This window comes from Hirundo rustica, chromosome 2, assembly GCF_015227805.2.
Source record: "Hirundo rustica isolate bHirRus1 chromosome 2, bHirRus1.pri.v3, whole genome shotgun sequence".
Taxonomy (NCBI): Eukaryota; Metazoa; Chordata; class Aves; order Passeriformes; family Hirundinidae; genus Hirundo; species Hirundo rustica.
The window spans coordinates 31,655,841-31,682,326 of NC_053451.1; the positions used below are offsets into that span (position 1 = coordinate 31,655,841).

At 47.5% G+C, this 26,486-nt stretch overlaps 1 protein-coding gene across 3 annotated transcripts in view; it reads right to left on the minus strand.

Moving 5' to 3' along the window:
• GAB2 (GRB2 associated binding protein 2) overlaps positions 1 to 26,486 on the minus strand; it is a 77,775-nt gene that overhangs the window by 18,320 nt on the left and 32,969 nt on the right. For all 3 annotated transcript variants that reach the window (XR_005699698.1, XM_040057188.2, XM_040057187.2), the window contains exon 2: positions 21,467 to 21,767. Coding sequence is in view for 2 of the 3 variants with exons in the window: in XM_040057188.2 (XP_039913122.1) it covers positions 21,467 to 21,767 (301 nt within the window). In the remaining variant the exon portion in view is untranslated. The remainder of the gene's footprint in view (positions 1 to 21,466; positions 21,768 to 26,486) is intronic.

Sequence of the window (26,486 nt, forward strand, 5' to 3'; positions counted from 1 at the left end):
GATACAAAACACAGAAAAAACCCAGACCCCAACAGAAAGGGGAAATCCACGCATTTTCTGGCCACCACAAATTTTGGGATTGATCTCAGGTTTCTCTGACATGATGTTCACCAGCTCTTCAAATTTGACTTCAGACACCCATGCTCCAAACACAAGGATGAGGGACTTTTTATAGATTACCAACCTCTTTTTTTCTATTCCTTCCCTCAAATTCCAAATCCTACCAGAAATTTTGCACCTGACTCCTTTCTGCTACAGAGAAAAGAGTTCTTTACAAAGTGGCTGTCGTGGCTCGGACAAGGAGAAGTTCCACACAGGGTGATTTTTCACCAACTTCTGAATCATGTCAAGAAACAAAATCAATCTGTCTGCTGCTCATTCACTGCTGCTACATTTTTTCCCTGGTGTTACTGCAACCTTCACCCGGTGCACAAAAAGTACATTAATAAAAGCCAAAGAGCCTGGCTTGACTGTGTTGTTTGGTTTGTGCTAAACACAGAAAGGATCGATATTTAACATTGACATTAATGGTGGGGGATGACAGCCTAAAACTCTGATTCCTGTCTTTTTTGCATGGGCATTAAAAATCCCCTGGGGCTCTTCATGGGAGTAAATGGCCATCTCGGTGTCCTCGGACAAAACAGTGTCTTGACCCTCATTAAATATTTATCCCATAGCAGTGCAGAATGATCCCCACTGGAAAAGGAGTCTTGAGAGCTATGAAAATTCCAAATGGAGTGCTTCGAGATCAACCAGGATGAGAGATCCCAAACCCACACTGCCATCAAACACAGGGGTACTGCACCCAAAATGCCCCTCAGGAACCCAATCCTGCCACCTCCTGAATCGCCACCAGGCATTGCCCATGGCACTGTGCTTTGGCCAAGACTCTTTGGGCATGGTGAGGATGACAGGTTGGTGCTGGGCTCCCATCCCAGCATGAAGGTCACGTATGGGGACAGCTATGAACTGCGCTGCGCTGGGGTCCTTCCAATAGCTCTGAGCTGTCCTCTCACGCTGCCCCTGCAGGCTCTGCACTCGCCATTGCATCAAAATGTCACGACAAGGCAAAATACACCCAGGAGTTAGAAATAACACTGGTTTATTTGTGCTAACACAGCCTGAGGGGAGACACGGGGCTGCACAGAGGAGACAGTCCCCAGCATCTCCCCAGGGCACAGCAACTTCAAATCGTAACACTTCAGGGAGCCCTGGCATTCTGCACTGCCAGCAGACCTTAATCTTTCCAAAAAACCCACTCTGATTTGGGGAAACTGGAAAAGGCAGCGCAAAAGATTCACTCATTGAAATCAAGATTAATTACTCCCCGGTTACTCCAACCACATAAATGAAAATGGGGGATGAAGAGGGGCAGGAGGCAATGCCTGGTAAAAGCATGTCACTTCCCTGGGGAAAGCCACTCTATTGGCATCCTCATTGATTTTCAAAATGAATTCCCAGCTCGCTTCTCACAGCGACCCGGACACCGAGAGCATTAGTGGGAGCCAATTCAGGACTCACGAACTCCATTAGGTCTGTGAGATGAACTCCATAATAGTAGGTGAGAGATGGATTGCTTTGCAGGGCTGGGAGGGTATTGCAAGGTCTGGGAAGATAAATCCTGTGGAAGGAGACTGCCAAGATTGGTCTGGATTTTTTATGTTGTGGGGGTTTTTGGCACTAGAATAAAGGACAGCTCATGTGTCCAGGTCACACGCTGACAGCGGGTCCTGCTGGAGGGCAGGCAAGGAGGCAAGAAAGGAAATCACGGCAGAAAAATAGTATCTGAAGACTAGCACACACTAAGGGAAAAATCAGGACACCACATCAACTTGAAATGCAGACAGATCCCCACGAGGGCAGGGCACAGAGAATGACTACGAGCCAGAGACCCCAAAGCCATTTCAACATGTTGCAGCACCCAGCCGCCAAGCAGTGAGGACAAACTCCTTTCCCACATCCATGCAGTGCTTTTTAGTGAACAATCTCCATGGGATCCCTTCTGGATGCCTCCAGGCATTGGTCCCACCCGCAGCATGACCAAAGATACTCAAATCAATCTTTTCACGAGGCAAAAAGAATGTTGATTCTCAATCCCTCACGGCCATCCACCTTGGGACCATGGATAAACTCAGGGCCCTCCTTCATTGAACAGCACAGACGTAACCCTCCAATCCTTTGGCTTGAGGTTGATATCTTGAGTTTATGTTGAGGCAATGTATCAAGTACAGCCAAAGAGGGATAAGATCCAGTGCAGTTCCTATTGCCATTCCCAGGCGGGGCAGAGTTAAAGTTATGTAGTGGGGCCATGTGGGAAGTGTCATCTTAACCCCACGTTTCCTGGCCAGTTCTCCTCTGAGTTTGGGGAATTGGACTCTCACAGTTTGGAAAAGGCAGTGTTGGACGCCCACAAGTTAAAACTCAATGTCAGCAGCACAATTTACACCCATACATCTTGCTGGGCTCAAGCTACAGCTGTTGCACTGATCCCTGCAAGAAAGTGAGCCAGGAGCTCTGTGGGAACAAACCAGCACAGCCCTGCAAAACCCCACGGTGTCAGCGGCCTTTGGCTGAAGGGTTGGAACTCACTAGTCCAGGTTAAGATACACCTTTTTGTCCATGTGTTACAGCAAAGTGGGGAAAAAACTTGGAAATCCATCCCTAAAGTAAAAATCCACAACTGCGAGCACAGCCAGTAATGGGACGGACTAGGCTGGGAGCCAGGAATTTTTTATGAATGTTTTCAATCTCCCAAAGCGGTAATTCCCTCCTTGTTGACAGTTCTGAATTCCCTTGCTCAGAGCACTCGACTATTGCTGTGTGCACATAGCTTCACACGGTGTTCCTGGGCTTATCTGAGCTAAATAATAACTCAGCCTCCTTTGGAAATTGTTGCTCTGAATGTCCTTTTCCACCGGAGCCGCGACGTCAGCTCTCCCCACCCGAAGGCAGAGGCTGTGACTGCAACTCCCTGTATCTTCAAATGATGCTGTGGATAAATTCCTGTGCTCCTGTTGTTTGCAGCAAAGGTGCCAGGCTTGCTTGGCATCCCTGAATGGCACAGAATTCCCATGACCCCCAACACCAAACTGGCAAGGATTGGTCCAAGAGCTCCACAGGTAAGGGCTCCTCAGATCTGCTCTGGCCACGAAGTGCCTTTGTGCCAGTTAAAACTTGTGGCCAATGAGACTTTATTGAGGAAATAGTAGAAATCTGCTAGAAATAATCCCTAGGATGACACAGAGCAGACCATGCTCATGCACCATCGTCTTCCTCACTCTTTGGAGCAGTTCCACCATTTATTAGCAAAAAGAGGGGGAATCTTCATGGGAATCTCCCTGCACCCCCGCTTTTGCTACCAGCTGCCTCCTCAAGCACAAATACCAAGAAATAATTAAAACAAGATAAACAACCCTACCAAAACAAACCATCCACATGCTTCTCCTGGCAGGAAGAGAACAAACAACATGTCCAGTGGATGAGTCAACACGCCACAGTGCTGCCAAGAGGCCCTGGGATGCCATGAGGATGAGCATGGCACCCGAGGAAGGTTTATTTACTGAGCTTTCCCTATTGCCTCCAAGTTGAATGGCATTTGGAAAATCTGTTGCCAGTCTGAGGATGTCTTGTCAGATCACTAAAGGTTTTCTCCAGCAGGTTAGTAGGACATAGCACCTGATCTGGATGATCTCCCCACTCCTTCAAAATGGAGAGCTGTGTGCACGGGCACAGGCACCCCAATTCTTATCACTGCCTGAATTTTGGGTGCAAAGCAGGGGCAGTTGAGCTTCCCAAAAGTGAGGACAGGACACAGGACACCAAGACAATCGCCTACTGCAGAAGAGCTGAAGAGTAGAGAGATGACAGTGACAACACATAGGGCTTTTGAGCTTTTCCTTTCCAGTTTCTGATGCTCATTTCCATCTGCTTTGGGAAACTGGTCAGGACAGACTGGCCAAGGGAAGGGAGGAGCATCACCTCTTTACAGACAAGGATCTCCTGCACACAGGGCTGAGGGCATGGTTTAAGTTATACAGTTTCACTCATCTGAATGATACTTAGCCTATGCTAGTTTCCTTAGGTTTTCCCTAAGGAGAACAGTGATATCTCCCAATTATTTAAGCATTTGACACAGGACACGGAGAATTACCTAAGAAAGAGTTATGGAGAGACAGTGAGAAAAGGATGACAATAAATAGCATCATCTTTCTCCATAAGCGCCAATGCTGTGCTTGCATTTGTATGAAACAACTGAAAAACAGTGGCAAAGTAAGAGAGCATTCACTTCAGAGAAGCACAGGAAATGGGAGAAAAAAGTCACAGTGCTGGAAAGTGAGTGAGAAGAGAGGGAAAGTAACCAAGGCCTGACTTCAAAGCATTATATATCTCACTTATTTTGACAGTAATCAATTCTTTGAAGGACGAAGGAGAAGAAGGAAGAGAGACTCCAACAAAAACAATGCACTGCTTCTCCCTGGAGAACACAGGTTGCTTCTGCAAGATGAGGCTGTGGCCCCAAATCTCATCCCTGCCCTGGGAAATACTCCTTGGTGACAGTGACCCATCTCTATTTCATATCAACATGTCCTGGAGATGGCAGTTATCACCTGAAGAGCAAATCTGCCACTTGATCGTGGAGCTAAACACTCGTGTCAATACTTGGAAGTCCAACATTTGGCCAGACCGGGATTCCTGGTGTGGACCTATTTTTTTTTGTTATAAGGGCTTCAGTGCTTGGAGATAAAAGCAGATGAAGGTGGATGCTCACAAATGTGTCCCCATGGACACCCTTATGTAAGAGTCCTCCGTGGGACAGTGACCCACAGCTGGGGATGAAGGACGGTCCCAGGGTGGCAGCATGGGCTGGGCTGGGCCTCGTCTGCTGCATAGAACTAACCTCATCTCACTCTGCTTCAAGGATCATCATTTCTGATACTGCAAAACCAATCTGCTGAGGGGATGAAAAACCCATCTGATTAAATGGGATAAAGAAAAGGCAGGAACAGAGGAAAAGGGCAAAGATGATGTGGTGTAACTGTAAAAAACACAAAATGATCCTAAGGTGGGTATTCTTGCCTTTGTCAGGGTAAGTATATAAGGTGGCAAAACCAGGGCAATGGGGATGAGTAGAATTAGCTGTTTTCTGTCTGTGGGTGGCACATGTGATTCTGGCAGATGCCAAGGGCATTTTTAGCAAGTCTGTCTGGAGGTACAAGCAGTCTGTGGAGGCCAGTGCTGCAGGACAGGGTCGAAGCTGTTGAAAACGAAGAGTTATAGAAAGAGATGACACATTTATATGAGAAAAAGTTGGGTTTTTTTCCCCAGAGGCAGACTCATGATGGCCCAGGATCAAACCCGCTCTCTTTACTGTGTGACATGAAGCTCTGGCATCCTGTTTCAGAGGACTGCATTGGATATTATTACTGGCTATTATAATTGGTTATTAGTAGTTATGATGATGATGACTAATGATTTTGGCACCTCCTAACCCAGTTTTCCCTTGGAGATTACACTAGAGCAGTCTCACCCAAGTGCTGCGGTCCAACACGTCATGAAAAAGTCCAGAAGCTGGTGCACCACTGACTTCCCCTAGCCCAGGAATAACTTGCTTTTAGGTCCTGAACCATTTTTTTCTCATCCTATTATCATTCACTGCAAGCAGTATGTAGGAACCTCTCCTTGCCTGAGCAAACATGAGTGCACGCCTCACTTGGCAGGGATGGAGGAGAAAGAATGAATGCTGGTCTAATCCCTGACAGGGCTTCTTAACGGCTCGCTTTAAATTTTATAGCCCTTTTTATAGACAGCGGGAGCGGAGGTCTTTAATGTTCCAGGAGAGCAGAGAAAAACTTTCACTGGGAGAAAATGTGAACCCATTTTGCTTATGCATGATTTAGGACCATTTCTATTCAAGGCAGCGCACAAGAGGCCCAAATATTTGCACTTTGTATTACAGGAGAACTGCCATTCCTGGCTCTTTACAGAAGTAATTTATTTCAATCCCACCTTACCTTGGGGGAAGAAACACTGTAACTCCCAGTTTGGCGGGGAGTCAATAAAACAGCAGCATTGTTATGGGTCTGCTTTACCATTGCTCAGCAAGGCAACGCTTGGGAAAAAAAAAAAGAGCACCCCCAAACTTCTCCTTTCAGAGTCCCCCTCTTCATGGGCGCACTTGCACTCATGCATGGGACCTAACTGCAGGAGTTTGACTCTGTTTTTCTCTCCTCTCTGTAAGATTAATGTTATTTTTGCTCTGTGGGTGGTATTTTAGCTGATGAGTTAAAAGGAAAGGAAGGTGGGAGCTGTGGTGCAGGGGTAAGGGGTGAAGACAGGGACAGGTGGCTGCAGTAGAGCTCCACATTTCTCACACAGCTTCAGGTGAGCCCGTCATGCTCAGCCCTGCAAAAATCCAGAGAGGAGACAGAAGAAGTCATCAACCCTCATGGACACATATTGGGTCCCTGAACCAGCCACAAAGCAGCCTGGAAGTCAGTGCAAGCAAGAGTCAGTCCAGCTCCAGAAAACAAGCTTGTAGGGGTGAAGACTGAGTTTTTTGCTTTTTTTCTTGCTGGAAGTAAGCTTCCCTTTTTCATCTCTGTAGCCTTTTCTCTCAAGCCTATCTGCAATGGTTTTCCATGTGATTTTTTGTTTCTTTGTTTTCTTGTTCTGGGCTTTTTTTCATTTAGGGGGTATGGGCATACCGTGTCCACATATTGGGATCATCTGAAGAAATCCTGAAGGCAATGCCATTCTTAAGATATTAGAGGGCAAAAGGCAAGAAGTGAAACCTTGTGTAAGCAATGGGAGGATTGCATCTCGCCCAGCTGTTCTCTTGATGGGTTCAGCAACACCAGCACTCCAGGAACAATGCAAACAGCTCAAAAAGCCATCCTGGATTTTTCTGCCCGTCATTAAAAAACCCGAGTCCTGCCCATTAGACAGCCTATTAACAGTTCTCAGTGGAAGCAGAGAAAGAAAAGGACCTTTCCAGCAAGCTACTCACATTGCCATGAGGTTAAAAATGCCTCTGACCCCCAAAGCTCCGTGCATTCAGAAATCAGGAGTTCACAGGCAGTAGAGGTCTTCATTATCAGTTAAAGCCCAAAGGTTTTTCTCTTCCTCTTCTTTTAAGATGCAATGATGGCAAAAAGACTTGGAATTTATTCCCTACACATCACCATAATCAAATAATATGATAATGCTATTAGCATGGGACCTTGCATGGCAAATGACTTAGACTCATATTCTCTTTCAAAATGCTAGAGTTTCATTTAAATTGGTCTCCACAGCAACCAGAAATGAACTGGAATAATATCAGATAGAAATTTTCATGTCTGGGCATGGCAGACAAGGAATTTTGCACCAGGGACTGAGGGGAGAGCCTGATCCCCCCAGGGTTGGTGGGTTTGTGCTGGTCAGCTGCTTCCCAAATAGACAGTGATGACAAATGCAATGCAAGGACAAAATTCACCTGCACGTCCAGAAGGACCTCAAAGCATCCTGATGGAAAAGAGATGAGAAGACATGATGTGGCTCAGGTAGAGTGAAGCCTGAGAAGGTTTTCTTGGTCCTCGTCCCCACAGATGCTTTCTAAGTGGCCTCAGGGCAGACACATACGACAAGTGGTTTCATTGATGCTGAATCAGTTCTTGTCTGTCAAACCTGGCTGTTTGCAACTGGTCTGAGAGAACCAAGTTTCTCATCATGGGCCACACTCCTGTATCTTAGGGCTGTGCAAGCACAGACCAAGAAGAAAGTGTTTATAACTGGCTTGCCTCTGTTACAACAGGAAATGCTGCTGCTTCCTTTATCTCAGCTGCTCACAATCTCTCCATGGTAAGCACCGTCTCCCATGAGGACCTAGGATATGGAGGACCTGCAGCATTCTCTGACCTGCACCCAACCAGCTGATCACACGGTTCTGTCCCATTGAAGACACTCCCCAAACCCATTCAAAAATGAGCTGAGCTTTGCAATGCCATGGCTGAAAAGCTGCTGGTTAGAAATTAGCTCTAATTTCCCATGAAAGTGTTTACCCAGCTGCTTCACTCATCTTCCCTGCACTTGTTCCACTCTGTGGTAACCATTACATCAACAGGCATGGTGTGATCCTCATCCTGGCTGGGGCTTCTAAACATTCCCTGAATCATAAAATGAGTATTAGCAATGTGTCCCGCAAAAATGTCTTTGAAAGCAATGTCAGAAAGTGGGAAGCATCTCGTTTGAGAATGGCTGAGAGTTCAGGCAATTAAAAGAAAACAACCCTGACCAGTCTTTTGATTCTGTTCGCAATTATCTGGGTTCTGGTGGGTGTTAAAACATCTGTACTGGTTTGGCAGGGAGTAGGGAGTGCGGCTTGTGCCAAAGGCAAGAACTGACGTGTGTTGTAAGCAGTGCAATACTTTGGAGTGGATTTGCACTCAGAAACACAGGGCTGGCAGCTCCTCCCACAAGTGGTTTTGTGTTAGAGTCAGTTCCAGTAGTGTCCCTGTCCCCATGTTCCCCATCCACCATGGCTTCTGCCCCCATGGGACCACCCCAAGGAAGAGCTGAAGGGGGCTAAAAGAGATGCAGAGTGGGCTTGAGTCCTCAGCCCCACTGGGCTTAAGATCCTGATAGACTTCTTCACTATCAGCTCTATCTTATAGTTCAGTTCCTGTTTTTCTTTTCCCTGTGCATGAGTGTTTCCACCTGGACACCCTCCACCTCCCTGTCACATCTGGTCATGCACAAGCAAGTCTCTCCCCACTGGATATTTCTGCACCAAGAAGCAGAGCAAACTCCCAGCATGGATGTTGCTGTCTGAATGCTGCACACTAAAGCACGGGCTGGTTTTGTGGTTATTTTTAACACACAGCAGCAGCAGAGCTGCGTTTAGTGGAGCAATGGAGTGTAATGTAGAGCTTGGTCCTCAAGAGACTCAGGTAAGGCAAATTTATCACAATCTCCTTCACGGTTACAGTTTTGGATTTTGGCACTCATCGCCTGACTCAGGTACAAAACGTCCACTGGCATCCAAAGACCAGAGCAAAACCATCCCTGCTCTGATTCTTGCTCATGGGCTGGGAGCCATCCCATGGGCTTAGTCAGCATTTCCTCACCCTCCTCTTCCTTGCTGAAACCAGCTCACAGTGCGGTGAGCCCGTTCTTAAAAGCCAGAAGCACCAGATGACATTACCACTCTTGCAGCTCACCCATCCTTGCGCCCATCACAACTGGAACCAGCACTCAGAGCAAAATCCACATCTTCTTGCCCGGTGCCTTGTCCAGCGCTTCGCGCTTGGCTCAGGGCCAGCTGAAAATCTTCTGACATGCTCCAGCTGGAAAACGCCATTTAATCAAAATAGGAGCTTGCCAAGGGATCCTTTGAAGCCAGAAATTACAAGAAACCTTCAGAGGATAAAAGTGAATTTTAAGTAAAAAGGGAGAAGGTCAAGGTATTTCAATTCATTCTCATCAGAGTGCATCATTTTTGGGGAGCAGATTGCCCCTCTTCGACTGAAAATTATCATTGTGTGCTTTTTAGATGTGAAAGTGCAATTCTTGTTTTTTCCTGAAATTCATTCAAATTCAGAATGAAAAGGTGTGAATCGAGATTGGCTCTGAAAGAGTATGGAAAATGAATACCAGAGGGAGTGAAAATGAAGATGCTGAATTTTCACTGCCTTTCAAAGGGAGTTTGTTTTGGAGATGTCACCTGCACCGCTTGCTGCAAGGACAGCATTTCTACAGATTGCTCTGACTCCATATAGGCAACTTCTGACCAACTCCTTCTTTCTCACAGGAATGGGATTTATTTAATTTCTGATTTTAATTATTCACACATGTCTGAACTTAGTGTATTTGGCTGCTGAGACAGATCTGGGTGAGATCCATCTTCATCCTTCATCTATGGGATGAAAAGTGGAATGGTGACAAATACACAGTACATTAGACCCATTTCTCTCCAGAGATGATGGGAGGAATAAGCCAGGATATAATGGCTTTTGGCTACAACCACGGGAATGCAGGGACTACTGGGACCAGACCAGACTAGAAGCCAACCAACGTGCTCCCACCTCCCAACTCCAGCTGCTCTGGAGACAGCCGAGAACTTCACGGGGATCACTCATGCACCAACGCATCTGCAGGGAAAACCCATGTGTGTGTCACCTCATCACTCATACACCTTATTAAAGCAAATATTTTAACTTATCTAATATGACTGAGGGCATTCTTGCAGTCATGGCAGCACTAATTCTTTGAGCTGCCTCATCTGTAAAACAAACCACTGCGTCATACGGGTCTGGGAACACAGAGCTGGCCTTCCCTTCAGGTCCCTTCTCAGGCACCTTGAGACGCCAGACCAGCAGCATCTGTTCCCATTACTAATATATAAGTGGGTTTTTTAGTACACAAAGCTCTGTTTGCCCAGGACTTGGACAGCATGGATCTATCCATAAAAATGTAAGCGGCTGGCAGAGGATGTGGTGGTCCTTCCAACACTGCGGGGTGGGGCAAAGAAACTCAAAGCATTTCCGAGTCTGTACTCTTGAGTTCTTAGAGGTAGAAGAATGGTGGAAGTAAGTTTCTGGAGCGTAACAGAAAAACCAACAGGATCTCAGATGCTCAGAAGGAGTTATGTTGATGCCAAAGAAGAGACATAATGGTGTTTAAAAACTGTAATAAAGCTGTAAAAGCATGAATGAGCTTCAAAGGAAAATCACAAAACCACCCCCTTTTCTTTGAATCACGGGGATGAGGAAAAGTCACAAGAGTCAATAAACTGGGATTGAGATACTTAAAAAAGAAAATAGGAAAAAAAAGGAAAGACTTAAGAGATACCACAGTGCCTTCTGGGAAAAACAGTCTTCTGCTCTATCAGGAGTTTTTTTCAGACAAATCTCAAGAGATGAAGGCAGCCTTTTCATAGGATCACAGAATGCCTTGGGTTGGAAGGGATTTTAATGACCACCTAATTCCAACTCTGTGACAAGGGCAGAGACACCTTCCACTAGATCAGGTTGCTCAGAGCCTCGTTCAACCTGCCCCATCTGGGCATCCACACCTTCTCTAGGGAACCTGTGCCAGTGCCTCACCACCCTCAGGTAAAGGGTTTCCTCATAACATCTAATCTTTCTCCTCTTTTTGTTTAAAACTGTTCCCTCTTGTCCTATCCCTATCTGCCCATGTAAAAAGTCACTCTCCCTTTTATAAGCTCCCTTTTCGTTTTCAGTTGGAAGACCATGTGTTGACCAGGTTTTGACCCTAACACTAATCATCAAAGTAACCATCAAGTAGCAGAAAGATTATTCACAGAATTTATGAATTTCAAGTGAGTATTTGAAAGACTTCATCATGACTCACTGGAGAGCAATATGAACCATCACGGCAAGCCAGCAAAAATAATTATCATCGTAAAGGCTTTATATCAAGATTTAGTCTGTGCAGAGCACACGCAGGCTTGAGGGGAGGGTTTACACATGCAGCAATGTCAAACAAGGTGGTGCTTGGCAGGGCAGGTTGTGAGATGGAGGTGAGGATGGAGCCACAGGCAGCACAACAGTCCTTCACTGGACTTTTACAGGTGATGAAGTACTTGCGAATGCCCAGACACCTGCCCAACACTTCAAAAAGGATTCATTGTCAGTTATGGGGAAAAAAAAAAAAAATAAAGTAGAATTGCAATGAGTCACTCCACTCCAGCTTACTTTCCAAAGCAACGGCGTACAGCGCAGGGATAGTTTGGCAGTGAAATGATGGAAGGTAATCGCACCAAAACTTGGCACAAGCAGCTGTGCTGGCCGGGATGGGATTAGGTCATGTGGAACTGAGAGAGCACATGATGAAATTTTTGAGGTGAAATGTTATTTTCCATTTTAATAAACAGATATAAAGGGTGGCAATCAATCAAAGGTGCAAACGAGTCACATTCCTCGGCATGTGACAACAAACCAGTAAGTATGAAAGGAAGCTACATCCCCAGTAAATGCTGACATGAGGTTTAGGTTGGATATTAGGAAAAGGTTTTTTACCTAGAAGGGTGCAGGGGCAGCTACAGCAGGTCAGGACTGTGTCCAGCCAGGTTTTGAGTATCTCCAAGGATGAAGACTCCGGTTACTGGGTTTTGTGGGCATTTTTGGGGGGTTGGACTTTTTTTTTTCCACACATCTTTAAGTATTTGCTTCATCCTCTGTGGCATAAAGTGACTGTAAGCATGGAAAAATGGCACATCTGTACTGTGCCTTAGTGACGAATCCTTTCAAGCAGAGGCTGCCTTTCTGCTCCGTGCTTGTGCAGCACCTGGCATAGCATAAGATGTTTCTTGGCCACATTGACATTGTGATGGACCCTTAGAGATGTTCTCAGCCTTCCTGGAGGGAGCTGGGACATGGAAGCAGGGCATCCCTGGATCAGGTGTACGCCCCACCGCCCTAAATAATTGCCAATATTGCAGCTCTGGTATTGTACCACAATAAATAAATCAAAAGTATGTTTGAGGAGCAGGCAGTAATTATAACTGAGGCACAGAAACCATCTAGGGAAGAAATGCTATCTTTACAGATAAAATCAGTAATAAATGCTGCTGCATTCATAAATAAGAATCAGTCTGGAAATGAACCCTGACTGGTGTCATGGAAAGTTCACAGGAATCGACAGCTTCTTCTCCTTCCTGCTCCATGTGCCTTCTCTTGGAGGCTTTAAAGGCTTTAGAAAGCTTTCCCTTTGCTCAGGCTTGGTTTTAATTGGAAATATAAAGCAATACAAACCAGCAAACAAAACAGGCATTGGGGTCTGGGAAATGAGAGTCTAAATCTGTCCTGGCTTTTGTCAGGTCTTACAAAGCAGTGCACAGGGCGTATAAAACCATGTCCCTCTCAAAGCTCTGGAGGGAACAATGGGAAATATACAGAGGGAAGAAATGGGGAAATACATTTTCTTGGGGGGAAAAAACGTGTTGCACTGTGAAATCCTGCCAGAAAATTATCCTTTGCAAAGGTGATTTTTTTTCCCTTGTCCAACCTGCTTGCACTTGCATTTTGGGGTTCTCTGTCCATTGCATTTCCCAGCCTGGTTCCTATGTGTTGGGCATCACCTGCAGATCTCTGTCCCACCCTGGTGCCTGAGAAACTCTGCAGACACAGATTCATGGCAGCTCCATGAATCCCAAAGCGCGTGACTGGGGCACATGGGCTACAACAGTCCCAAGACCCCTCTGGGAAATACAAACGCAGGCAAATCTGACTCTGAGTTTCCTCTCAGCTGGCTGACACCCAAAAATGCCTCCCTCCCTCCCTCTCTCTCTCCCTCGGTTCTGCTCAGACAGTGTCACTTCACTCCAAGTCCATCAGCTGTTTTTGTTTCCAAGGGCTTTGCATGGTTTTGTTTTTTGATGCACTGCTGATACCGTCTGCCGTGCTCATTTTTCCACGGTCAGTAAGTCACCCTAAAAATTCCTCTGTGCCCATTAAACTAACAGAGCTCATCTGACAGGGCTCATAGCCATAAAAGCCATCTACAAAACAAAAAACTATGGAAAATGGGTTTTTGATTCTGGGTGCCAGGCGAGGAGACAGCTCTGGCCAGGGCTGAGATGTGAACTTAGCTTGTCAATCTCTGCTAGAAAAACTTGTGCTGGAAAGGTTGAGCAATGCTTTTAGCTCTAAAAACCCCTCAAACCTCTTGAACTTCACATTTCTTCTTTCTCTCCCAGCTCAAGTCCCAGCCTCAGCTCAGCTAACCCAGTGGGATTTTGGCCAGGAAAGGGCAGTATTTTCCCCAAAGGCCCCAGTCCTCCAGCTCTGTATTTATCTCCAGAAGAGGCCAGTTGGATACCCTAGAGCTGGGCGCCAGCTGGGAAACAGTCAAGAAGAGCTGGAGTCTTTGGCTGTTGGTTCTTTTTGAAAGCTGAGCATAAATTTTCTCTTTTGCTGGTTGATGGTTTTATTATTTGCAGCAAGATAAGAGCATTTTTTGCCTATAAACCTCGTGCTCCCACAAACAGCTGCATCCTCTGCCAGTTCCCACCAGTGCTGAGTATGATCAAAGGAGGCTCAACGAACACTTAGGTTTCAATGCACTCTCTGGGATGGCAGAGTTATGGGTTTGCAAACACAAGGCTCACACGTCTTCTGGATTTTTTCAGTTCTACTTCTTCAAAAGGTCCACAGTCACAACAAAAACATCTAAATAAGAAAATCCTAAAAATTCCTAAATTTCCAAAACCGTAATATAGAAGAAATCTTGGTCCAAGCATTGCAATTGTCAGAGATTTGATTACATCAGATGAAGCCAGAGGCTTGGTTTTTTAATCAGGTAGATACCTCAAGACCTTTTCCCTTGCTAAAACTCTCTGCATCCTTGCCTCAGTCCTTTTCTTGGCACCTATATGGGCAGGAAGCTTCCTCTTGGTATCAAGGACAGTGACCACCAGAGCAGTGCAGTGGTCACTCTGGTCCTGCAATGTTTCTAGGAACCCAGAATGAGGTTCCTAGAGCAGAGTACAGCAAGAGGAACGAGGTATGGAAGAACAGCCGGGGGTGATAGTTTTCCAGTGTAAATGAAATTATGAAAATTAAATAATTGAAGATCCATCTTGATAGCAAAGGCCTTGAGAGCAATCCTGAGACAGGTGGGGTGAGTTTTAGGAGAAAGTGGACACCTGAGCCCATTAGTCCTAGCTCCTTGGAGAACCAAGGGAAAGAAATGGCCACTTTCAGGGTGCAAATGATTAGTCTCATTCTAGACACATTTTTTCATTTTCTCCCTAGAAGTGGACAGACTACAAGCACCCAAACATTTCTCACTCTTAGTGGTGTCAATTCCCTCTCCAAACTGCCAGGGAAATCACAGCAAGGACACCCTGACCAGCTGGTAGAGATCAGCCCTGTTTCTGTCTTCTAGGAAGCAAATTCCAGGTCATTAGTGGCACTCTGCTCTTCAGCAGACTCATCAGTACGTCAACTAGCTTATCTCCAGAGGGAAAGAGGGAAAAAAGTGGGAAAAAGACAGCAGGCAGTTAACTGCTCTCAAGATGCTCCTTTGTGCCAATACCACCCCATCTCTGGTATTGTTTACACAGAAATAAAAGCTGAACAGTGTCAGATCTTAAAATAACTTGCTGTTTGTGGAGCAGGAAAACCAGGGTCAGGGAAGTTTGGAACAAATTTAAAGTGGCAGGAAGGCTAAGGAATGAACTGCGACTTTGGCAAGAAGGTGCTTGCCTGCACCTGGAGTTTAACCATGAGCCTGGTGCAAAGCGAGTTTGGGCCACCAGGTCTCCCCTACCTATTCCAATGAGGCTGGGCCAAACCTAGGGCCGAGATTTGTCCTCCAGAGTGAATCTGCAGCCACAGCTGCAGTTTCTCCTGTTAGGAACACTCAGAACATGGAAGAAAAGGATGAGGGGGGTCAGATCCAAAAGCCCTTGATGTGTGCAACCAGTGGATCTCAATGTGACATAGGCGCTACAAAGGAAGGAGCTCCTTGACACTGAGTGCCGAAAGTACTGATGGGAACATTCAGGAAAAGTGCATGTGTGGTGGGACAGCAGGTCAGAGTACAGGGCTCAAGGCTCCACTTTCCTGTACCAACACAAGCTACCTCCAAGTCCCAAATGGGGCAGGGGACATTAGGTCTTTGGGTAGGTGAGCAAACATGGGAAGGTGAGGTATCTGGAGAGAATCCAGCCAGATATGCCTGGTCCATCCCATGGGTCAAACTCAACTCAAACGTATCCTTGTTCACTGCTTGTTGTACTGTCTGCCAGGGGACAGACTGGCCTCCATGTGAACTGATATCCAAGTACAACTCATTGCAGGGCTGAAAGATGGAGTCAAGACCAATTGACTTGTGTCAACAGAAGCTAAAAAGTCAAGTAGCACAAGGGGGAATAAATTTAAACTGTCGGGGGGGCAGGTTTAAATTATATATTAGGAAGAAATTCTTTCCTGTGAGGGTGGTGAGGCACTGGCACAGGCTGCCCAGAGAAGCTGTGGATGCCCCATCCCTGGCAGTGTTCAAGGCCAGACTGGATGGGGCTTTGAGTAACCTGGTCTAGTGGAAGGTGTCCCTGTCCATGGTGAGGGGTAGGAACAGGATGATCTTTAAGGCCCTCTGTAACCCAAAGCATTCTGTGATTCTGGGAAGTCATGGCCCACTTGAGGGCACAAGGCTCTGCAAGGGGCTGCCTGCTCCATTGCCCTTAGGTGGCAGTGCTGCCTGCAGATCCCAAAACAACGCCCAGCGGGGCCCAGGTGCTGTCAGGGACACAAGGACATCCCCACATATCCCTCCTTGCCCCCATTTCTCATCCCACATTTCTCAGCCCCTGCACATTCCCTGGCTGGGCTGTGGGCTTGTAACCCCTCCAGGGCACCAGTAGGGAAGGAAGGAGGCATGTGCTAGGCACGATGATAGCAAGGAAGTACCTGGTCTTGTGTACTTCCCCCCTGCTTTGGTTCTTCCTGGCCTTGGGGTGGCAGGAATGCAGGATCTGTCACCTTGCATGCGCTCCCTGGTCCTGCATGCAGGGATGGGGAGCACTGGTGACTTGGGAGTGTCTGGGAGAGGTGAGTGGTATACAATGTTCAAACCTGGTTTTACTCCAGTCTTGCAGCCCACAGCCTCTTCGCTGAAATTTGGGCAGCTCCCGTCCTCCCAACAAGTCTTCAGGGATATCTCTGTTGTTTTCTTCTCTGGTCCATCTTGAGCTCCCTTTGTTGGGCAAACACCCAGGCAAACCTGGCTGCAAGGAATCGATAGGGCTGGAGGTATCACTGGTCTTTTGCTAGGACAAACATATTTTTGGGAGAGAAGTGAGGAGGGTGCAAGAGCAGCCAGATAGGGTCATAGCACAGACTTGCAGGCAGCAGGCTGGGGAACAACCAGCCTGTGATCCACATGGGACCCCCAGACAAAGCAAGTCAAGTGAGAGCAATAAATTTGCTCTCATGGGTTGGAACGGGGCACAACTGGTGGAGGGTCTGGGGCAGAACCAAGCCAAAAAGACACACACATGTGAGGTGCAGATCTCACCAGCATGAGCAGAAAGTGACTGGCATCCAGAGACTGATCCACTGAACTGCTAGAATGAGCATGTCTGAGTTGAAGGAGGAAGGAGAGACACATTTCCATTAAACTTTAATGCTCAGCCCTGACCTATGTTCAGCAAGACATTGCTGGGACTGCTGAGGATTGATCCCTGTCATGACGTAAAATACCAATGCCAAGCCTTGGAGGTAGAGTGGGGAGTTAGCCAGAACTCAGAACCGCCCTGGAGCTACCCCTGACAGAAAGCAGAGAAATAAATAAAAGAATTAAGTCCCAGAAGGAAAAAAAAAAAAAAAAAAAAGATAGCATGCCTGGGCTGGGTGGGAGAGGCTGTTGCTGCCAGACAAAACCCATAAGGGCAGGAGCCCAGTGCCATCCTTTTCCCACGCCTTCCTCACCCTCTCCAAGTGGAAGGAGCTTTCAGCTCAGAGCAAGGACATCTACTTACCCACAAATATTCCCTTCCCTGGTTTCATGTCTGGGTTAAACCTCTAGCACAGGGGCATAAATGATGTCCATGAATAAGCTTTTAAAATCCCACCCATGTTTGGTCAGCACCCACAAATCCAAGCCTCTGAAAGAGCCCCTTTTCCATGGAGAAGGTAGAAGAAGAGCTCCAGGGAGGTGCTGGGGGTGGCACAGTAAATTGACATAAGGTTAATAAAGTTACTGACTCCTTCAAAGTAACTAATCCTTCTACAGGGTCCCTTCAAGGACATGCTGTGCATGGGCACACACCGGTTCATGAGAAATTAAACCACAGGCTGCAGTAGCTGCACCTCTCTCATACTGGAGATGGGACAAGGAGGGGCTTTGGCTGAAGCATCAGCTTCAGAAAGGGTTAATGGCCCATGAGATATGTTTAGTGGGATTTGGTATTTTTTAACTTCAACAAACAAAGCATATGAGAAAATCCAGTTCACAGCTGAGCCCTGGCTGCCTGCCCACTAGGGCAGGGAAAATGCAGATGGTTTGAAATACCCACGCACTGGCCTTTCTCATGGAGCCTGTGGCCCAGGGTCCCTGCCTAGTCTCCACCCCCCCCACCCCATTGTATTTGGATCACTCAGGGTGGCAGCAGGGCAAACTGCAGTGTAAAGGCAGCACTGAGACAGGAGCAAATCTACTTTACTTGAGCACCGTCGGCTTCCTCAGACACGCAGAGGAGCTGGGATCCTGTGAGGTTCTGCTTGTTCAAAAATAGTAATTAGCTCTCAAAGTAAATAGGTGCTAACAGAAACAAAGAGCTTTGCCACAGTCTGGGTAAACACTTTAGAATCAATTTAATTTCCCCTTCTCTTGGCAGACGCAATTGTGCTGCTCTGCAATTATCTTCAGGTTGGGGCAGGGAACAAAGCCACCGGGGCGGCTTTGCTGAGCGGCTGCTCCTTGGGACAGCTGGCAGGACCCTCTGCTTCACTGACATTCAGACCCTGAGGCTGAAACGAGCTTCCTGCCGCTGAACCAGATGTATAATGCAGCTGGAGATCAGCAAACCAGCAGCGAGCCATAGCATGACATTAAACCGCCCTAAAGTCCAGCCTCCCCCTTAATCCTGAGAGTCCCCCTGTCTAGACAGGACATGAAGGACTAATGCAAAAACCAAGTGACAGAAAATTTACACTCTCCCATTGAGCTGCAAATGGAAAGAAGCATCAAAGGGTGTAAATGTTTGCCTTCTAATTGTTTTGCCTTTTGGGAGCAGGGGCAGCACCTAAGCACGGTCCCACACTGGTGCAGAGGGTTTGCAGCCAGTTTATATCACTGCTTCCCATTTGCCTACTAAATCATGCTAAAAAGCCTTTTTATGCTGCCTTTTCCCTACCATCAAGGGGAGCTGGTGGAACGAGCTTTTACCCAAACTGCCCCGGAAGCTAATGAGTTTGTCCTCCATCACCACTGGGTTATAAGCAAACTAGTGACCGCTGGGTGGGGCTCAGCTGATGTGGGGTGTCCCTTCCAGGAGGCAGTAATTCAGCATAGGATGGCAACTGCAGTAAATGTGTTTGCCAGTGATGGAGTGTTCCCCTAGCTGGGATGTGAGTACTGCCCAGCTGGGAACAGCCTGGCTGTGGGGCCAGACCCAGCAAGGCTTTTGGGGCAGTATAAAGAAGTCACACACCCAGGAACAAGTACAACCAGAAAAATGTGCACAGTGGCTTCCCTGGCAGCTTCTGATCTTGTTCCACCACACTGCCTGTCTGCTGGGAGAAGGAGGTTTAGTTAATTAATTGCTACAATTAGCATGGAGCTATTCCTGCCCATGATGGTTACCTTTTCCTCCCCCTTTTTGGTTCATTCAATTACCGACTCATTCATTCTCCAAAGCAGAGGCCACAACAAGGCACAGAGAAGCTCGAGGGTGAGGGGAGGAAGGTCCAAGAACAAAATGCCAAGTGTCCCAAGCTTTGTTTCTACACAGGAGCTGTCTTAATTCCACACAAACTCTTGATCCTCTCCCATCCATCGACTCTTGACTTCAAGGAGGTGATGAAGAGGGAGCAGATCACAGTTACAAACATTGCTACGACTGTTTCATTACTCCCTCCAGATGACACCTGACGAAGGATGTGTGACGAGCTTATACATGCCAAGATGGACGAGAGTCCCAACACCCACCATGCTCCCAAGATCCCTCAACTTCTCTGCCCAGCCTCAGGCCACGGGTTCTTCAAATGAACATTACCCACCTTGGGAAATGGATGATCTATTTGCCATTACTTAGCAATGGGGTGGTGAAGGAAGGGTGAGCATGGGGTCACTGCTTCAGCAAAGACTGAAGTGAAGCACCAGCCCTGCATAATTCATGCTCCCTCTCTGCTGCAGCATCTGGATACATCTGCTGCATTCGCCGTTGCAGGCGTTTTCTTGGCTTGCTCAGAAAATCACACTTTGGCAGCTGGGTACTGTTTCAAGTGGGTACTTTCCCTACAGCATTAACGAGCTGTGATTCTGTTACAAATAGGGATTTTTGTTCCTCTTTTGCTGATGTCACTCCATGATCCTGCAGGGAATACTGCCTGGATCTCTGCAGCCTGATGATCCCTGTGTGCCCTTTGGGACAGATGTACTTGCAAATGGGAGATTGTTTTTCCTTTTGCTGCCCAGATTTATATTTCACTGAAGTCCCGTATCGATCCTGCTGCCGCTGGGCTGAAAGCTCATTTTACTAAATGAGAAGAAAAACAGTTCCCCCAGCTGAACGCATGCAAAATGGAAAATCCTGCAATGAAACAGCTCTTAAAAAAGGGGCCTGAGCAATTTTGCTGAACCTCGAGGGCTGTGCTGCTGACATTGGGAACAGTATGTAATTTATTTAGCCTGACCTTTCCCTGAAAGACCTGGCTGGCGACGTTATCAAGGATCCTTTCTGCCACTTGTGCGCCCATTGCCAAGGTGACATCCTGTTTCATGCGTCAGTCAGTGAAGATCGCATCCGCGCTGCCGCGATGCTTTGTTTGCTGTCCTGCCTGACAAGCTCTTGGCAGGGTTTCAACTCCTACGGATGGCAGCTGCTCCACGAGGGACCAAAACAGATTCAAGCTGGACGTTATTACAGGGAATTTCACGTAGACAGAGCACAGGCCTACAGCCCCTTGGATGAGACTGGACCACAGATGAGATGAAGCAAAGACACCCAGAGGTGTCCATGTATACCACGTATACCATGTATAATGGGATGGGCAGGTGACTGCAGAGCTGCACCCCAGGCTCACTCCTCCAATCCCATCTCACTCAGGATTTATTTGTGCCCTCATGGTGCTGGGAAAGCAGAGGCAGCTCACTGGTGCTTAACGCGGAGGCTTGCCCAAGCGCAGCTGAGCTTGGAGGGTGGAGCACAACACAGACAATAGGTCCCTTCAGTGCACGTAAACTACCTGGAGTTTTCCTTCCCCCTTCCCAATGCTTTCCCTGAGGGTCCCAGGAAGAGATGGGGATGCAGGTGCAGGGACTATGTCTGTCCTCCACGCAAGAGCCTGTCAGCAGTGGTGACAACTGCAGTGGAGAGGAAAATGGTTCCAGTAAAGCTTCTCCGCTACTCCATCAATGGATTGAAACCTCTGAGTAAGGGGGATTTTTCACTGCTAGTTTCCACCGCTCTCAAAGGGATCTTGGTGATGGATAAGGACAAAGGCTGCAGCTAAAAAAGTCCCCAAACACCACCAACTTCTTGTAAGAGACTGAAAGGTCCAGAGTTATGGAGGGTAGAAATGATTTGCTCTCACAGTATCCAAGACAGCTCTTTAGATGTCAAAGGTGGGAAAGCCTCATGAAAGCTTCCCACATGTCCATCCGTTTCCCATTTCATCCCCCCCCGCCTTGTGGCAGGCTGCATCCCCCTCCTACAGGTCTGACCTGAAAGAGGACCCTGGGCCCATTGGGAGGACAGGAGAGAAGGTGCCCTGAGCCATGGACCTGTCTCTCTCGGTACCTGTGTTCTCCTCGGACTGGTTGAAGCCACAGATCTGGCAGATGCTGCGAACCCATTTGTTCATGTCGTCCTCAGTCTCAGCCACCAGGTAGAAGGTCCTGTCACTCGTCTTGATGTCGAAGATGTAGCTGTCTTGCAGCTCCTTCTTGTTGAAGGTGAGGCCCGCGTCCACTTGCTCGCAGAAGTTGAGGTTGATGACACGCAAAGGTTTCTTGGCGTGGTCATTTTTGTAGTACTCCAGGACATCGGGGTCGCCACTCATCCGACCGCTGCGCAGGACGAACCAGCGTTTCTTCCATGCCTGAAACCAAGACAAGAGCAAGCATGAACCCCATTGCTGAACCTGGGAGAGCGAAAAACCACTGCTAGGCACAGGGTGACGCAGAGGGACACGGTACTTCTCCACCACGGGGTGCTCTGGGATGCTGCTCAGGCATACCTGCAAGAGTAGCAGAGTGCAAGAGTAGACTCAGCTCAGTTCTTCAGTTTGATACTAAAATCCAGCAGAATTAAATACTGAAATAGCATAAGATGACCCCAAAAGGTGCCAGTCTTGAGGCTCAGAGAAACTTGATCCTACCCTACAGCCCAGACAGCTCCCAGGACCCAAATGCCCTTCCTCTCTGTGATAGGGGATTACCAAGTCTCTCTGCGCAGGGGCATTACTGGGTGTCACGATGCCGAAATGCCTTCCAGCAGCTCGGAGGAACTGAGGCACTTCGGATGCAGCACCCTGGGTGTCTTAACCTTCAGAGAAACCCCTGAGAGCATCATAAGGATGTGTCTGCAGATACTGACCATGCCAATCTCTGTTTAAATGCCAGGATAGAAAGACTAATAAAACCAAAGGAGAACTGGTTTGTTTTTTAAATATCAGGAATAATGCCAGGGAGACCCATGGAGAATCCCAGCTTCATTTGTTTTTTAGCATCCTCTGCTCCCTGGCATGCAGGAGACTTCTTAGCAAAGGAAAGGTTATCATTGATTCTGCCAAGCACTGCCGACAGCGGCCTCTGGCTCAACTACCTGTGGAATGGACCCAGGGGGCTGTGGAGTTTGAAGCAAGCCAGCAAAACAAATGTCAGCCATCAGCCCTGGCCCTGAGAGCTGCAGCCCTGCTGCCCTCCCCACACCAGACACAGCTGGGAGCCCACAGGAGGGGGAATAGCTACAAGGATAACGTGTTAAAACTGAAAAAGGGCTGGAACTGAAATTACAGGGAAAATTGTGCAGGTGTAACCCCCCCATCCCATGAGGTGAGCAGTGTTTCTTTGGGGTCTGAGGGAGGATCACGGCACCTGCATGCGGGATGAACGAGCTTGAGGGACAACCTCGAGCTGCTCTCCTTTGCAGAGCTATGCTCCCTTGCAGAGGCCTCAGCTCCCATGGCCTAGGGAAAGGAGGATTACATCTAAGTGCAGTCCTTAAAACAGCTTGTTGAGGCTGTTTTTGAAAGCAGCAAAGGTTTGAGAGGTGCATGTGGATAAGCATGATGTGAATTATGACCAGAGCTCCTGCACTACCCGACACAGACCTCAGTTGGTACCAGAGGATGTCAAGGGAGGGGACGTGATCCCCACCATCCTGCCCTGGCTCTGGACAGTGGTGCTTTTTTAATGAGATTTACCTTATTTATATTTTTATACATAACCAGCTTTGGAGTTCTGATGATTGCAACAGGTTGGGTTAAGAGGAAGCACATGATATTTTTAAGAAGGAAGAACGAACACCTTTAGTAACCCAAGAGAGGCACCAAGACAAGCAGTGTGATAGGTCCCTCACGATGCTCCCTGGGTGCGGATCACAAGCTTTACGTATTGGTGATGAGCACGTGCCAGATCTCAGCCAGTTAAATGCACCAGGATCCCACAATTTTGGAGGATTTTGTGGCTGAAATAATGGTAAGAAACTCCTGTGGTGTTCTCCCTGAACAATCTGATTCAGACCATACTTCTCAAAAGCTTAAAAATAGCTTTTGTTGGTGTCTTTGAGTTTTGTAATCAAATTAGTTTTGCACTAATTCTCAAAACGGCTCCTGGTGCCAGGAAAGCAACTTCAGTGCAATCTTCCAAAGCCAGCGAAGCAGCAAATTGCTTAGCAAGAGGACGTGCAAGGCTAGCAGATTTTGGCTTAATCTCACCCACTTCTCATCAAAATGGCTGCTTTTGAGTGACAAAATAGACACAGTGGAGCTGTGTCCATCAGGGAGGGGAAAAAAACAATTTCATCAGGCAGCAGCAATAATTTACTAGTCCATCTCCTCAAAATGGATCACCAAAATCATTGGGAAACAAACCCACAGACATTTTTTTTCCTAGTTCTAGGTGGTAAATGTCCCGTTAATCTTCTTCCTCTTAACACTGAGTCATTTCTTCGCAGCCACCTGGCAGGACTAAGACACGGGCACGCACCAGCGAGGGGACTGCAAGAAGACGGAGTTGTGCAACCACATGCAACTTGAACGTAGACATCCAGCACCAGTTCCTGCTGCTTAGCTTGTTGCTTTCCAAACATCTAGAGTCCAGTCTTGCAGCCCCCCTTCACGGCTGAGACACTGCATTACAAAACCCACAAAGTGCAGAAACTAGACTCCAGAATTTAGAGTTTTCATGGAAAAAGCTGGAAGAAATGCTGCAAGCGAGACAAATGATGCTACCATGACCTCTCTTTTTATCAGCAGTGTGAGAATCACAACTCCTCCAGTTCTCTTTGGTCTGTCTGGTAGCAATGAAAGGTACTACACAGTCAAGATCTGGCAGAGAAAACAGTGTACCACACACAGTCTAGTTGTTTTGGATAAGTTTTAAAACAGGCTGGTTGCGAAAGAATGGGTCATGCAGACACAACATTTCTTGGAAAACTTCAGGAGGTGGAGCATCATTGGAGGGTGGGACCACTGGGAAGGAGTCCCCCAAGCCTGGGAAGACCACCCTGTCCATCTCTGTGTGGCACCCTCCTGATGATAAAGCGTCACTGGTGTTCTTCTAATAACCCAGAAAAAGAGCTCATGGCAGCAGTCCAAGGAGCGCCTGTCCTGGACAGGTGGCTGCAGGCAGCACAGCTGGAGGCATCTCCCACCACACTTCCCCGCAGCAGGACCAGCTGCTCCTGCCTCCTAAGATCAGCTTCCAAGCCAAACGAATAAACAATGATTGCTAGAAGAGAATGGAAGTAAACAGTAAAGAAATAGACAGGAACCTCCCTATTTTTGTGGACATTTTCTCAGAATTTTTAAGTGCTGGGCTCAGCAAGTGTATTTTATTTCTTCCCCATGGATTTGCTACGCCTTTATTGGGACCAGGGCTCAGCTTGTGTTTTCCAGGCTGTGGCTGCTCTTGGGGCATCTCTTGGCACTAACGCAGATGGTTTCAACATGTCACTATATGCAGCAAATGGTATGTAGTTTGCAGCATGTGACTCATCCTCCTGAGACACCTATTTCCCCATTCAAAGCTGCCAATACCATCCAAACCTTCTACATTTAGGCTTCCCTAGGATGCCACCTTCCTGCAAGAGAGTGATTTAAGGGTCTACTGACCAGCAGCTATGACAGCGGTAAGATGTATGGGATCCATATGTGCGTGGCAATCTTATCTGGTGCCAAACCATGGGAGGATGCAACTCCATGTGAGCCTACACACTCTTTCCAAGACCACCTTCTCCCAGCACGAGGCTGTGATGGCCAACAGGCATCTCATCCTCCACCTGAATTTTACCTCTCTGCTTATTTCTACCTCTTACAGCTCTTTTGAAGCCCCTGTTGCCACCAGTCTGCTCCTGCCAAAGCACTGTGCCTCCCTGGCACGTGTTGGGAGCCAAGGGCTGTGTTTGTTTAACAGCTTTACAACATTGAGAGGCCAACAGCTTAACAGCCATAAAATGCTGCTTTGCAGAAAAAATTTCCAGCTGTGCGGTCCTTTGCCGGCACCAGGTTCCTTCACGGTTAAATTACGGCTGCCAAAGACCCTTAATGTCACTGAGAAATATTTTGACACTTGGCAAGGACTCCTTTTAAAGACCTGTTTGTTAAAAAAAAGTGCCCATCATGTTCACTGTGATGTGAATCCTCCTTGGGAGCTGAGAACCATGCGGCTGCTGTTCAATTTTTTTCCACCTCAATAGCGCCGTGGCAAAGTTAAAGTTCATAAAATGGAGCTCTTTCCAGCTGGATGCTACCTGGAGCTGGTTGTTTTATGGAGAGCTGGGTTGGCAGAGGGGAGGCAGTGCTGCTGGGTTCACTGGCTGAGTGTACTTAGCAAGGATGTAGAGGGGGGCTCAGGCAGTGGTTGGGAGCCTTCCTATTCCATCTGCTGGGTGAGGAACCAAAAGAGCCAAACCAAACAGGTGGATGCTCCTGAGCAACTGAGATACCACCGTGGGTGGTAGGAGATACCACCCCACCCCTCCAGGAGTGAGGTCCCTCATGTCCCCTGTGGCTGTCCTGACAGTGCAATGCTGTGACAGAGCTGGTGGCATCAGGGCAGAGAGCTCAGAGAATCTGGGGCCTCCAAGTGCCTAATAACCCAAATGCTTTGATTGGCAGCCCAGAGAGAGGTTTCATTAACGATAGTTATAGTGAGGGACAATCAAGACAGCATCTTCCTCTCTGCTCCCTGGTTACCTGCACAGTGAACACAGATCCAGCCTATATGCTGTTTCAGAGAAAAAGAAAAGAGGTGAGGAAAATAATAATTTAAATGTCAGTAAAGCCAGGTATCCATCCCTGTGGAACTTGCCAAGTGCCACAATTGTGAGAAGGAATCAAATAGTGACAACATGGAGAGATGGCTCTTGGTGGGGCTGGTAGGAGTGGCTCACACAGTACTATCTTAGCTCTGAAGTGAGGAGATTGAAACAGTCAGAGATTGTTAGCTTTGGGTTGAAAGGGATGTTCTTCCAATTAGGATCAACTTCTGAGCCACATCTCTCCAATCTGAAATACTAATATTTTTACCACCACACCCTTGTAGCACATACAGGGAAAGGAGAGGAGAGGAGAGGAGAGGAGAGGAGAGGAGAG